The sequence below is a fragment of the Equus quagga genome, chromosome 2 (assembly GCF_021613505.1).
Source record: "Equus quagga isolate Etosha38 chromosome 2, UCLA_HA_Equagga_1.0, whole genome shotgun sequence".
Classification (NCBI taxonomy): domain Eukaryota; kingdom Metazoa; phylum Chordata; class Mammalia; order Perissodactyla; family Equidae; genus Equus; species Equus quagga.
Window position 1 is genome coordinate 104,886,469 of NC_060268.1, and position 15,774 is coordinate 104,902,242.

Consider the following 15,774-nt stretch of genomic DNA (forward strand, 5'->3'; position numbering starts at 1 on the left):
CTGTATATCTTAGTTGCAGGTCCTTTTAGTTGTGGCATGTGGGACACTGCCTCAACGTGGCCTGACGAGCGGGACCATATCCGCACCTAGGATCTGAACCAGCGAAACCCTGGGCTGCTGCAGTGGAGCATGCGAACTTAACCACTCAGCCACTGGGTCAGTCCCCCCATAATACTGTTTTTAAAAATAACATTTTTTAGAGAAGAGGTTTTCTGATACAATCTTAACTTAGTAAGAGAATGCACAGTTCTTATCCAAAAAATTAAAAATTTAAGAAGTTTACAACTGTTTGACTTAACTGTAATTGAGAAAGCTTGTAACTAAGACATCAAAGGTTTGTCTTAGAGACCATCGAGATACATGCACTAGCTGATTACTCATTCCACAAAAACAAATCGTAAGTAGCCATTGAAACACTAATTCTAAAGCATTATTAATTAGAGCTACTTCTTACCAAAACCAAAAACCAGGATAACAACCCCAAAACCACTGTCTTCTGAATTTTGGATAGAAATTTTATAATTTACAGCATGTCTGCCAGATCCTAGAGCTGAAAAATACTTATTCTGAATAAAACAGAGAGGCTATTTACTCTTTGGAGAATCCTTATTATTAATATAATACTCTTCATGGAAACAGATAATTGTATTTCTACAAAATTAAATTTCCACTTCTTTACTTACACACAAAATTTGACCATTTCCGTTTCTATATTAAAAAAGAAAACCTGTGAGGGATGCATAGCCCTTAACTACTAGTGAGTCTACTTGTATAGTAGAGAAAATTCTTAAATAACTTCTCAAATAAGCAAAAAAATATGTATTTAATAAACAGGTTCCTTATACAACTGCAATTGCAGATACCAATGCTATTTGTTTTCTCTCAATCTTACCCCAAATACTAAAGAAATTAAAGGTAAAAACTTTAATTATATGTGGCTTAAAAATAAAACATCTGGGGGCTGGCTTGGTGGCATAGCAGTTAAGTTTGTGTGCTCTGCTTCAGTGGCCTATGGTTCGTGTGTTTGGATCCCAGGCACGGACCTACACACCACTCGTCAAGCCATGCTGTAGCAGTGTCCCACATACAAAATAGAGGAGGACTGGTACAGATGTTAGCTCAGGGCCAATCTTCCTCACCAAAAAAACCAAAAAATCTCCCAATTCCTAAGAATAAGATGCAGTTTGAAAAGTAAGACAGCAGACTGAGAACGAAGAGTAAGTTACAGTCCTAGGACTCTGCCACTAACCAGTCACTTAATTTCTCAAATGTTTCATCTGTAAAATTTATTTTTATTCATTCAACAAGGATTTATGAAGGCCTACAATGCATGAGATTTTATGAAAACAACAAAGAACAGGACAGATATGATCTCTGTCCCACTGAAAGGATTAAACAAGCAATGATAACAAAGTAGGGTAGGCAGTACAGTAGAAAAAGTAGAGAGCGCTAAAGGCGCATGCCCGATGGCACAAACCTGGGAAGTACCCTGGATGCCTCTTTGTCAACCTGCCAATCCAGTCCTTCACCATCACACTGACTTGCCCTTCAAATGTCTCCACACCTCCACCTCCACCACTACACTATCCAGCTACCATCCTCTCTTTCCTGGTACATTACAATAGCCTCCCAACTGGGTAAAATCATTGTACTCTGGCCCCTTTGCAACGTGGTTCCCACACTGTAGTCAAAACAAACTTTAGAAAATGTAAATCTGAGCAGATGTACCAGCTTCCTCCCATCCCCCCATATCAATTCCTTTAATGACTTCCTCCTATTGCGAAGGATGGCCTACAGGCCCCCACCTACTTTTGCAGCTTCTCCTTTTTCTTCCAGTGCTACAGCCACACTGGTCTACTCTCAGTCCCTGGACATGTCGCGTGCTTCTCTCCATAGTGCCTTTGTACATGCTGTTCCCCCTGCCTAGAATGCAATCACTTCTCCTTTCCTCCTTGGTAAAAACTCCTCCCTACCTTCATATGCTTAGTTCAAAAGTTATTTCCTCAGCGAAGGCTTCCTTTATTAAATTATATCCTTATCTAATAGAGTGTCACAATAATGTGTACCTCTCCTTTATATAACAGGTACATACAGGCTGTCATAGGAAATCAGAGAAATAGCAAACCTATCCTGGCAGGATCAGAGCTGTCAGAAACAGTGATACGTGAAATGAGCCTTGAAGGAGGAACAAAAGCCACATGGAGGAGAGAAAGGCACGGAAGTCAGAAACTGGCCTGTCCTTTCTCTTGTACCCCAAGGCACTTAACACGCTGTGGAGAGTACTGTAATTGCTCATTGTATATTTGAACTAAACTGACTAAATACTATTCTCAAAACAAACTTAGCTAATGCACCGATTTTGAAAAAGAAGTTAAAAACATGCCCCTAACAACTGGTATTTACACAACCAAACAGGCTATGATATAAAATGGACAATGTTGCTGAGATTTTAAAGAAATTCTCTTACAAAGATGACATCATTTTTTGTTTGTTGCTACACTCCTCCTTAGTGTTGATAATGGAGAGTACTATATGTGATAACAAAGATTTTCATTGATATTTTAATGTTTGAAAGGCTTAAAAATATAGCCCAAGAATTACTACAGTCTAAAAGTAGTCTTACATTCAAATCATCTGCTATGCTTTCATTTACCAAATAAATAAAATAAAACACAATAAATGTACTGAAGTGGCTTAGTTTTAATAAAAATTTTTATTAGGTACTAACCAGCTGACCTAGAATTTTTCTCATCTTAAGAGAGAAAAGCATTCTACATTTCAAGAGGCTAAAAATAACGCTCTTTGGATGACAATTCTGCGTCACTGCAGAGAACTGTGAATCTATCTCTCCACTGCCTTCTGGAGTTGTCAGAAAAGTAAGTGGCACTTGAAACCATGACACTCTAGTAGCAATGAGCACAACTATCACCAGATCTTGGTCTCTAAATACCATTCTCCAATAAATCTTACGTTCAAGTTTCCTTGGAAAAATGGTTGATTCCAAAGCCGCATCATGGAAAACATAAGATGAGCCTGAAATATCTTGTGATGCCAGAAAGTTAGAAAATGCTCAAAACAAATGTTGGGGGCTTGTCAAAAGAACACAGAAGCCAAGCTGAAGGAGCCCTAGTGGCCAACGCTAGAATAATTTGAGCAGCAAAATAAATAACAGTGTTAAATTTTAACTGACGGACTAAAATAAATATCCATAAGTCTATTCTGATATAAAAAAATGAGAAGGGATAGCTCTTCCTTACAATCCAATTAATAAATGTGGAAGGAAAGAGGGAAATAGAAAAATCACAATAAGTAAATACTACAGTAGTAATGTTTGCAGACAAGATCCACCAATGGATACTAAAATTAAGGGGGGAAATGTGAGGCAAAACATTTGTATAGTGTCAACAGATCTCCCAAGATATTTACTGATCCCAAAGGAAAAGATAGTAATTATGCAGTGGAAAACCCAGCAGACATCATCTTACTGAGTCAGGTGATCACTAGTAAGAAGACACATCCACATCATGAGTTCACTCACGTGATGCACTGAGAAGGACACAACATGAGTTCTGTGATACTCCTGCCAAAGTGCATGACTTTACGCCATTTGTGAAAAAATGTCAGCGAAACCCAGACTAAGTAACATTCTATAACTGATGAGCAGTCTTCAAAAGTGTCAAAGTCATGAAAGAAAAGGAAAAACTAAGGAATGGGGTGGAGGAGACTAAGGAAACTAAATGCAACGTGGGATACTTGGAGGATCCTGGAACAGAAAAATACAGTAAAAAACCTGGTGGAATTCAAATAAGGTCTGTAGTTCAGTTAAAAGTATCACACCAATGTTAACTTCCTGCTTTTGATAATTTCACTGTGGCAACATAGTATGGTTACATAGTAATGTGACCATAAGGGTAAAGCTAGGTGAGTTGTACACAGGAATTCCAGGTACTATTTTTGCAACTTTCTTACACGTCTAAAATTAATTCAAAATAAAAAGTTTTAAAAGAAACAACATTAAAAGAGCAAACTAATATAAGTGACACTACTGCAACTTTGAAGACAAAAACAAAACGGCATACAAAACTGTCACTTCGCTCCCTGACTGCACCTCTTACTCTGCACCCTGCCCACACTGTCCCACCCACAGAGGCAGGAGTGGGGATAAGAGGAAGGTAGCGCAGGAGGACATTACACTCAACCTACTGGGAAAGAGGAGCATACTTTGTAGCAATTTTCTGAAGGCCCTCTCCTGACACTAGGGAAGAAAACTCACATTCTACTCAGAGTTGCCATAAAGATAATTCTCAGGTGGAAAAAGAAAGAGTAAACTTTAGGAGGGGGGAGTGGGAGAGAGGAAAAAAAATGATACTTATTTGCCAAGATTTTACACGTGTGTTTTGTGTAGATGACAGAGAGTTATCATTTGGGAAAATGGCTAGAATCTGAAACTTTATCAATACTTTCAAAATGTATTACTTTAGTCAAATAATTTAAGCATTCTTTTATTTTCTTTTTAAAATATTACATGGATAAATTAGTCATGTCTATAAAAAGTTAAAGTTAACTTTCACTTTTGCTTTTCATATTAACAAGTATATTTTTCAAGTCTCATAAGATAGTCAGCCTTGTAACTTTAAACTCATACTTCCAAGAAAGGAGGACTGGTACTTCAGCTTTAACATTGTTTCAGCATACAAATATTATAACATACAACAAATGTTCCTGTGACTAATCACATCTAACAAGTATAAAAACTCCAGGGCACTCAGAGGAGGACAATCCGACAGGGTGGAAAGAATGTGGGCCTTAGAGTAAGAGAGACCTGAGATTAAACCTCAGCTCTGAGACTTATTGGCTCCTGGATCCTAAACAATTTGCATAACCTCTGTGAACGTTTATCTCACCTGCAAAATGGCAAAAATATCACTTAACTCAACATATTATAAAGATTAAATTAGATAATTGTACACAAAAAGTTTGGCCTACGGCAAATCACTCAATAAATATTATTAATTCCTTCCACCCTTCTCTATTTCATTGGTAAAGAGGTGTTCTCTGAAAACATACCGATTGAAGTTAATGTCCGGGTAACTAGAATACTCTGATTTCATCTTAGCATTTCGCCGTGGAAACGTGCAGAAGAAAGCATTAGCTAAAAGACTGGCAATCTGTTCCTGTGACATTGTGATGGAATGATTCATCTTCTGTTTCAGGAGTGGTATTGGCTGATAGAGGAAACAAAAAATACAGACAAGATGAGCAATAATTAGTTTAGCAATTTCAAAAGCAGAGGCACCAAATTGCATTTGCTAAATTAAGGCAGGAATAATTTCAGGCCACTCTTAAATCCTTAAATCAGCAATACTGTTGAAGTCAAGGGCAGTTCATCAAGGATGATTGGAAAAATGTAGGTGTTTGACAAACTGCAGGTTTCTAGTCAATAATAATGATAGTGAAGAGAACACAAAACATTACTTGTTAGTGAAAAACAAGATTGCTTTAGCAAGTAAGAAAATAAAAACACATTATCTATGTAATGAAAATTAAAACAAAGGACGAAAGAGAAAAAGGCAATGTTGAGTTTAGTTATTATTGCATATGCTAAATTCTGTTCTCACTTATATTAAAGATGGTTGGACACTGTAATTTTTCTATTTCAGTTCTAAATAAAATGACCTAAGGAAAATATTTCAATAAGTGAGTCTTTTCCCGCTAATTCTGAGAAACAATTCACAGACAATTTCTTTATGAGACCCAAATCTAATTTTATTAAAGCAATTAATGGCATATGTGTATACAGATTTATGTTTAACTTGTAAGAAGACAGCCATTTCCTACATAATCATTCCAAATTAAGGAAGATGTAGGACATTTTTCCTTCAAATGTCTTATGTCTGAAATATCTTCTAGTTATATCAATCCGAAATTCACTGACCTTTTACTTTCAGTATAATCCACAGGACCTGAGTACTGTGTTCAGTAGGTTTTATTTATTTTAAATGTTTAAACTACATGTTTTTTTGTTTTTTTTTTGTTTTTTTAAAGATTTTTTTTTTATTTTTTCCTTTTTCTCCCCAAAGCCCCCCCCGGTACATAGTTGTGTATTCTTCGTTGTGGGTTCTTCTAGTTGTGGCATGTGGGACACTGCCTCAGCGTGGTCTGATGAGCAGTGCCATGTCCGCGCCCAGGATTCGAACTAACGAAACACTGGGCCGCCTACAGCGGAGCGCGCGAACTTAACCACTCGGCCACGGGGCCAGCCCCTTAAACTACATGTTTTTAAAGACATGAGAGTAAAGCCAAAGACCAACTGCCAGTTTCCACATCAGTTGTTAAGTTTCAAAATGGCCCAACATAATATCTAGAGGTGCTTCTCCTTCTCCCTTTCAATAAGACCCAGAACTAAGAATCCTGGATAACTGTATTAATCTCAAACCAGGATGCACAGAGAACAGTTTGATCAACTCTCAGAATCAACACTCAAAAGTAACAGAAAATACACATCACTGCTAGAATAAGAGTTTGCTAGAAAAAGATAAGGTTAAACTTGCATTTCAACTATTTCTCTTCGGAAAATACAAAGGTAAACAAGGGAAATGTAAAGAACTTATTTTCACTTTGGTATCCAAAATTCTCTCTCCTTTTAGGCCTTAGTGATTACCATCTCTAAGAAGGAGGAAATAGAGAGCTCATATTGATCTTCTTTACCCATCCCACACATTTATTTACAACCCAGCAATGAGTTTAGAAAAGGTGACAATGAGTCAATGGCTTAAAGCAAACTGTTACTTGATTTTAGTAAGAAATGAGTTTTTAACTACCATTTACCCAGTTATCTACAAAAATGATTTTAAAAATTAATGGTGATATTTTTAGGCTTAATGGACTTTAAACATAAACATTTCTTCTCCTCCAAATAACCAAATAATATAATTTTAAATAGAATAAACGATTTCTGTTCTCTTGGTGAGGAGAAACGCCTGAAAGCTCATACTCGGGGAAAACTAGAGATTGTAAATCTTTTCATAAAGTGCTCAGCTAGATGAATAAAATAAATGACTGGATAATATGAACCAAGATCTTTCAAAAAGTTCATGAACAAAATTTGTTTCCTTTAATTTCCTTTTTATAAATCTAAAATTTACTTTTTGGATTTGACCTAAAGAATGTTAATGTGATAAATTCATTAAATAACAATATATGCAATTTAACTCACCAGGAGGAGATAAGACATAAATTACAAACTGTGCTAAATACGATTTGAGCACTCCAGGACAGATTAACTTTGGCTGGCGGAGGTAGGGAAGGCTGCACAGGGGAAGTAAAAGTTAGGCAGAGCCTAAGAGGTAGTGAGAAACTTTACTAGGTAAGGGGAAAAGCAAGGAGGGAATGGGAAAAGAATGAACACAAAACATAATTAAGCAAATAACGTTCAACATAAACAAGAAGAGGATGAGTTTTAAAATACATTTTCCCTGCCCAATAGAAAAACTTATCTCAGATACAATGCACTAATGAGGTCAAATAAAATTGGAAATATGACGGTAAAATACTAAAAATATGGCATGATGAAAAACATTCAGTGGTTCTCAATTGAAGGTGGCATGGCCTTCAGGCACCTGGACATGTTTTTTAGTTGCCCCAACGACTGTGCTTGTTGGTTTTGGGGTGTCTCAGTGACAGACTGCAATGTGTGGGACCACCCAGAAATTGTTCACCCAAAATGTCCCTAGGGCCCCTGTGGAGCAACAGTATTAGCAGAACCCTGGATAGCATCCATGTGGCAAGGAGACAGCCCCGTGGCCCTGTGGTTAAGTTCAGGTGCTCTGCTTCGGCGGCCCAGGGTTTCACCAGTTCAGATCCTGGGCGCAGACATGGCACTGCTCGTCAGGCCATGCTGAGGTGGCGTCCCACAAAGCAAATCTAGAAGGACCTACAACTAGAATGTACAACTATGTACTGGGGGGCTGTGGGGAGAAGAAGGGAAAAAAAAAAGAAGATTGGCAACAGTTGTTAGCTCTGGTGCCAATCTTTAAAAAAAAAGACAGGCAAATTCAAACCACTGTTGTGAGACACATGGGAATAAAATTATGAAGAACAAACCAACAACCTCTTCAGGTGGTTTGAAAATATGTCCACACACTCTTTGACACTCCTTCCTTTAAGAGGCAGAGCCTAATTATCCTCTCCTTGAGTGTGCGCTAGATTTAGTGACTAATTTCCAATGAAAAAAAAACAGTGGAAGAGAGTGGGTACCCTCAGAAACTATCGTAAAAAAGGCACTGCCATTTCCTTGCTCTCTCCTTTGCGTGGCTTGTTTTGGGGAAGTTAGCAACCCTGTCATGAGGGCTTGCCCACGGAGAGGCAGATGACAAGAAATTGAGGCCTTCTGCCAACTGCCATGTGAGTGAGCCAGCTTGGAAGCGGCTCCTCCTTCTCAGTCAAACCTTCAGAGGACTGCAGCCCTCGCCTACATCCTGCCTGCAACCTCAAGAGAGACCCTGGGCCAGGACCACCCAGCTAAGCTGCTCCCGAATTCCCGACCGACAGAAACTGTGAGATACTAAATGCTTGTTGCTTTGAACCACTAAATTTTGAGATTGTTACATAGAAATAAATAATACACTCCAAACAAAATGAAATAATACCAGATCTTTTCTTTCATTTTTTAAAAGTTAATAAAGTACCAAGAAAGCTCACTTGTTATACAATATACCGCTTTGGGGGAGGGGGTAGGGAGTGGGCAGTATTAAGCCATTTTGAAGGTAAAATGTTCTAAATCCATTAGGATGTTTTGAAATAATGGCCACTTTTTTTTAAGTTAGAGATTGTTTAAACAAAAAAGAGAAAAAGAAATCTGAGCAAGCAAACATCAACAGTGTAAACTGAAGCTCAGAAATTGAATGCTGCATTTTTAATGTCCTTTTGCAGCCTTCTCTCCAGCCTCTAACCTTTTCTTTAGTATAGCAAAATCATCATACTCTGGCAAAAACTGTTTCCCTTCTCTCTCTTTGACCTTAGCCACTAGAGTTTAAAGGAAATTCAATTCTGAGTCTCAAGGAAGCTACTGAGGAAGAAGTTATTTCCACCAACCTGGGTGCAAATATTTGGCAGACACAGTGCAATTTTCACCATATCAGGCAAAATGGACTGATATAAATGTTGAGCTTCTGCTTCTTCAAGTACCTGAAAACCAATAAAATACGTTATTGGTGAATAATTACCAACGAACAAATGTTTGTTATGAAATTAAACTACATATCTGCTTTTCGTAGGATCCCATAATAAAGCACATTATCAGCATCATCAAACATGTACGAGCACATGAACAGGGTGCACTAAAGAACTTACAAACTCATTTCCAAATGTATGTAATTCACCTTAATGCCCTCTGAAAATGAATTAAGCATCCCAAATATGAAATATCTCTCACGTCAGCATTCACAACAAATAAAACACTTGCAAATGAAAAACAGTACATTCTGCCCTTGGTTACATCAACCAAAAGCTGCCAGACCACCAAGGACTTCTGAGACGCCCTCAAGGACCCATCTAGCTTCAACAGTCTGAAACTTAAACAAATCACCATTAAAGCCACACTAATTATTTCAGACCATATCATGTGTGTCAAATCTAACCTACTGGGTACTAAGTCTGATGACCTTACACTTTTCCATTTCCAGGCACCCTTGGGAAGTTAAAACCACAATTCCCATATCATAATTTGAAGTACAACAAAGATGACATTCATGGTCCATTTTTGTCTTCTATAATTTCCCATCTCCACAAGGCTTTCAAAATTACTTTGGGCCTTTTAATCCAATTTCTCTCTAAACACCAGGGTTATTCCTTTAAAAGTATTGAAAATGAAAACACTCTAATTTAGAGATACTACATACACAGTCAGGATCAAAGTAAAGCATTTATCTATCTGAAATCACATCTGAACTAGAAGAGGTCTCTACAGAGAAAAGAAAACTGGGGCCAAGGAGGTTATCTGATCATCCTAGATTGAGAAGGTCAATTAGCAATTAAATCAGAACTAGAACCCAAGTGTTCTGGCCTCTACTAAACGGCTCTCCCCACTTTCCTTTGTGACCAATGCTTGGGATTGATGAGGATACAGACTCTTTACAAATATCTATAGATTTCCTTTGCTATCAGGAGCTAACCTGAAATAAAAGAACATTCATTTGTCTATCTGCAGCTGGATGGGGTATGTGTGTAAACAGAAAAATTAACAAAGATAATTTACATTCACTCTGATTTTATTTTCCCTTCATTCCTGTGGGTCACTTGAGCATATTTTAAAATTTCATTTTTATTTATCTAGAGTGTTTTTGAGTACACCTCTTTGAACAGATTTTTTTTTACTGGCTGTTCTAGGCATTACATTATATATAACTTATCACTGTTTCCAGGGGTCAACTTTTTACCAGCTCCAGTAAAGTACAGAAACTTTACCTTTCTTTAAGTTCCTTTACCCTCCTCTATTTATAATATAATTTTATTCAATATTTCCCTATATAGATTGAGAACCACATTTGACAGTATTGTAATTTTTTTAAAAAGTGAAAGAGAAAATGTCAAACATAATTTCGAATACTCAAGAAGAAAAATTATATTTTTACTCTTTCTCTTGTTCTTTATTCCTTCCTGATGTTCAACGATTCCATCTTCTATCATTTCCTTTGTTTCAAGAAATTCCTTTAGGTTGGGTGGTTAAGTCAATTACTACTTAATAAACAAACCTGATTATAAATCAACATTGATTGTGCACCATTCCAATCTGGAATTGGTCTTTTCTGATCCTCTAAGCCATTGTTCTGGCACTTTCGGGAGAAAGAAGTAGTTCATCTATTAAGCAAGTAGGTAGCATATCTTCCCTCTGTACAATGGAACTATGAATTCAACGCATGTATCGTAGCCACTCTTTGCTTTGACATCCAGTGATTTGGACTCTGAAGAAATCCTTCATGGGATGTGTAAGTCCTAATCCGGAGGGTAACACTAAGTGCTAGACCTTGTAGAATCTCACTCAGATATGGCCACACTCCTGTCTCTGAGGACTTCTGCCAATGGCATATGCACTTTATGTTCTGAGTAGGATCCAAGCTACTTCCCTAGCACCTTGGCATAATAACTAATAAAAAATTTTTTTAGTTTCTGGTAAAAAGTTATTTCCAAACTTACTTGACTTCCTTTGGACATTCTTTTGGGACAGGTCGACTAATGACAAATTCTCTTCCTTTCCTTCATCTGAGAATGCCATGGTTCCCTTTCATTCTTGAAGGATATTTTCACTGGATATGGAATTCTCAGTTGACAGTTCATTTCTTTTAGTCTTTCAAAAATATTGTGTCACAGATAATTCTAACATCTGTATCTCATGGCCAGCGTCCGTTGATTGTCTTCTCTCATTTCAGTTGAGATTTTCTTGGTTCTTGGTGATGAATGATTTTTGATTGAATCTGGTTATTTGGGGTATTATAAGACTTTGGATCTTATTTAAATCTTGTTTTAGCAAGCCTTCTGTGACAGTGGAAGGGGACAGCCACCCCATTATTGCCAGTTAGGAGTGGAAACTCAGATTCTCTAGTCCACCTTTGTTGGCTCCCAGGGCAAAGAGTGGGAGAGGCATCTTGATACTGCTGGGTGGGTGTGAGAGTTCAGGCTGCCCACCAGGCCTCTGCTGATACCACCCTGGTGCAGTGTCTTCCTGAGGGCCCACAGACCCTAGCTGGTCAGTCTTCTCTCCACCTTTCAGAGTCTTCTTACGCTTATACAGTGTCCTGTATTTAGCAAAAGGGATAGGGAGAAGTGTCTATCCAAGCATTTTTAACCTTAAGACATTTAACCTTAAGTGTCTAAATAGGCTGACAGCTTCTTCTCCTTTGGGTACCTGTCCTTGTCTTTTAAAATTGACATATGAGTAGCTGCTGCCATGCTTTGCTGACTGTCACAAGCTTTAAAAGTTATTTATTTGATAAAATTTATTTATCTGATGAAACGTTACTACACTGGACTTCACAACTATCAGCATTTCAGACCTATGTCTAATGTTGCTTTGGAAACACAAATGAAAACATAAAAAAAGTGATCCAACTACTGTTTGAGATGGAATGCATAATTTAAAGAACTAGCCCTCTCTTATGCCCTCTCACATATTATTAGTATCTTTATGTAACCTTACTTTTTACAAATTTACTATTTATTAATCTCTAACTTATTAATCTCTACAATGCAAACCCAGATGTAAGTAGCAAACATTTTTAAATGTAAATCATTTCTTAACTTTAAGAGAGGGAAGAGCCTTAAATAATAAATAAGCATTTATTTATAATATATATATTATGTTATTGTAATGATGATGATGATGATGATGATGAAGAATAAGCATTTACATGACGGTAAAAAAGAAAGTTTCATTAAATTCTCCCACAAGAAGAGCCCTACTGGATAGCCTGCATAATTACATGTAGCAAGTGTTTCTGTGCATATGTCTGTGCATGTGTGTAGATAATGACCTTTTATTCTAGTCCCAAAAATTCCTTATGTGTATATTTCACCCAGAATTGATACAATGAGTTTCAAAATTATAATGCTATTTTGCCCTTTTCCTCTCTTTAGACTACAGATCTGTTCATTCATTCAATTGGCCAGTAAACAAATATTTGAGTATCTATTATGTGCCAGACACTGTGCCAGGAATGAAGACAGAACCATAAACAATCACATCCGTGATCACTGACCTCTTTCTGTGCTCTTTCTGTGACCCTCCCAATACATCAGCCCAACCTTGAAGGATAGTAATTACTGCAATCTCGTCAGTGACCATGGAGAAGCTATCTTTCTTTCTCCTATCAGCAGAGAGAAACATGGACAAACCACTAAAATCCAGTAACTAAATTTGTCAAATGTCAGAACGTTATAAATAATTTCAATATCTAGAAGCATACAAACAGAAGAGTTTACTTATTTCTTCTTTCTTAGAATACTTGATCAACTAAAACAATCTGTGACGTATGCTCTAATACTAAAGACATAATCATACATTACTAACTGCAGTACCTGACACACGGAAAGTACTAAATATTTACTACTGAACTTTGAGTGAATAAGTGAAACCTATAGCTGGTAAAATCAGAAAACTAGTGTATTTTAATAAATGAGGACACTTCCGTAGATCTGCTTCTTCAAACAGTTCATAGCAAACAGCTTTTTTTGGGCATATGTGAGGAAGATTGGCTCTGAGCTAACGTCTGTTGCCAATCTTCCTCTTTTTGCTTGAGGAAGATTGTCACTGAGCTAACATCTGTGCCAGTCTTCCTCTATTTTATGTGGGAAGCCACCACAGTGTGGTTTGACAAGCAGTGCTAGGTCCATGCTCAGGATCCAAACCTCCGAACCCCAGGCCACCGAAGCAGAGCAAGTGAACTTAACGACTACGCCACTGGGCCAGCCTTGCAGACAGCTTTTAAATAGTGACCAATCACAAATCGACAAATACAATAAACACCTCAAGCCTCTACATTTTATCTATTGGTGTAAACCTAATTAGATACTGGTGAAATTTTGAAAAGTTACTAACACTCTTCTTTAATAGGAATTTTCAAAAAATTTTATATAAAAGATATAGAACATTAAATTTCATTAAACAATTTTCAGGAGCCAGCCCGGTGGTGCAGCAGTTAAGTGTGCACGTTCCACTTTGGCGGCCCGGGGTTAGCCGGTTCAGATTCCGGGTGCAGACATGGCACAGCTTGGCACGCCATGCTATGGTAGGTGTCCCACATATAAAGTAGAGGAAGATGGGCACGATGTTAGCTCAGGACCAGACTTTCTCAGAGAAAAAGAGGAGGATTGGCAGCAGTTAGCTCAGGGCTAATCTTCCTCAAAAAACAAAAATTTTCAATATGAAAAGTATATCACCCCAAAATCTAAATAGGGAAGAGGAAAAAACTCATAATCCTATGATTCTGAAGTTAATATAACCATTTCAGTGTTTGTTACACTTAGGTGTTTGTTTTTCTTCTCACACAGAAAAAATCACTTGAAATCATGTTGCTCAAACAACTTTGTATATTTTTTTCATCTAATATGACAACAAAGAACTGGCCACTTTGCTATATAGTCTTCATAAACATCACAAGAACCAAAATGTTTTTTAAAAAGTGATGCATTTTCACTGTAGAAAATTAACATAAACAAAGTGAAAATAAATATCACCCATATACCCACTATCAAGATATCCTGCTAACATTTTGGGATATATCCTTCCAGGCTACTATCTATTAAAGTTTGCATCTTGTTTTCATTTACATAGTGGACAATTCCCCATGTAAATAAATAGAATCCTACATCACCATTTTTTAATTAAGGTTATGAAAGTTAACATCCTTGTGAAATTACAGTTGTACATCATTATGAGTCATGTTGTAGGTACACCACTTCACCCCTAGTGCCCTCCCCCCACCCCCCTTTCCCCTGGCAACCACTGATCAGTTCTCTTTGTCCATATGTTAACCACCACCTATGAGTGGAGTAATACAGAGTTCGTCTTTCTCTGTCTGGCTTATTTCACTCAACATAATACTCTCAAGGTATCCATGTTGTTGTGAATGGGACGACTTTGTCCTTTTTTATGGCTGAGTAGTATTCCACTGCATATATATACCATATCTTTTTTATCCAATCATCAGTTGCTGGGCACTTAGGTTGGTTCCATGACTTGGCTATTGTGAATAATGCTGCGATGAACATAGGGGTGCATGGAACTTTTGGAATTGCTGATTTCAGGTTCTTAGGCTAGATACCCAGTAGTGGGATGGCTGGGTCATAAGGTATTTCTATTCTTAACTTTTTGAGGAATCTCCATACTGTTTTCCATAGTGGTTGCACCAGTTTGCATTCCCACCAACAGTGTATGAGGGTTCCCCTTTCTCCACAGCCTCTCCAACATTTGTCACTCTTGGTTTTGGATATTTTTGCCATTCTAACAGGTGTAAGGTGATATCTTAGTGTAGTTTTGATTTGGATTTCCCTGCTGATTAGTGATGATGAGCATCTTTTCATGTGTCTATTGGCCATCCATGTATCTTCTTTGGAGAAATGTCTGTTCATGTCCCCTGCTCATTTTGTAATTGGGTTGTTCGATTTTTTATTGTTGAGTTGTGTGAGTTCTTTGCTACATCACCATTTTTAATAGCTGGGTATTATTCTACCATTTGGAAGCACCAAAATTTATTTCCCCAATTTTCTAATGATAGATTTATAGGTGGTTGTCAATTTTCCACTATTATAATTACCATTGCAATGAATATCCTTGTACATGCATCTTTGTGCATCTGTTTGAATATCTCTACAAGTGAAAATGCTGTATCAAAAAGCATAGGATTTTTTTTTAAGGCTTTTGCTGTATGCTGTCCAGTCACCTTCCAGAAAAGTTCTATCAGTGGATATTCTGGTGCTGTATAAGAAAGTATTCAACTCCATTCCTTACTAATACTGTGCATTCTCACATTCTTGTTATATTTGCAATTTGATAGGCTAAAATGACACTTCACTATTATTTTAATGTTTCTTTGATTACTAATGATGTTGAACTCTTTATTCCCACGTGTTCAAGCCCTTTTATTAAGAGCCTTTAACCCTTTTCTTCTATCAATTTTTAAGCAATACGTGAATGCATTCTTGCCTTAAAAATGTCAAATAATCCAGATGAAGTCAAAGCTCTCCTTGACTACAAATTCCCAGTTCCAAACAACTTCTCGG

General features: G+C 37.3%; 1 protein-coding gene across 4 annotated transcripts in view; it reads right to left on the reverse strand.

Annotated features, from left to right (window-relative positions):
- PARG (poly(ADP-ribose) glycohydrolase) overlaps window positions 1–15,774 on the reverse strand; it is a 113,261-nt gene that overhangs the window by 55,919 nt on the left and 41,568 nt on the right. For all 4 annotated transcript variants that reach the window (XM_046653784.1, XM_046653786.1, XM_046653783.1 and 1 more), the window contains 2 exons: window positions 9,094–9,186; window positions 5,068–5,225 (listed from right to left, as the gene is read on the reverse strand). In XM_046653784.1, coding sequence (XP_046509740.1) covers window positions 5,068–5,225; window positions 9,094–9,186 — 251 coding nt within the window. The remainder of the gene's footprint in view (window positions 1–5,067; window positions 5,226–9,093; window positions 9,187–15,774) is intronic.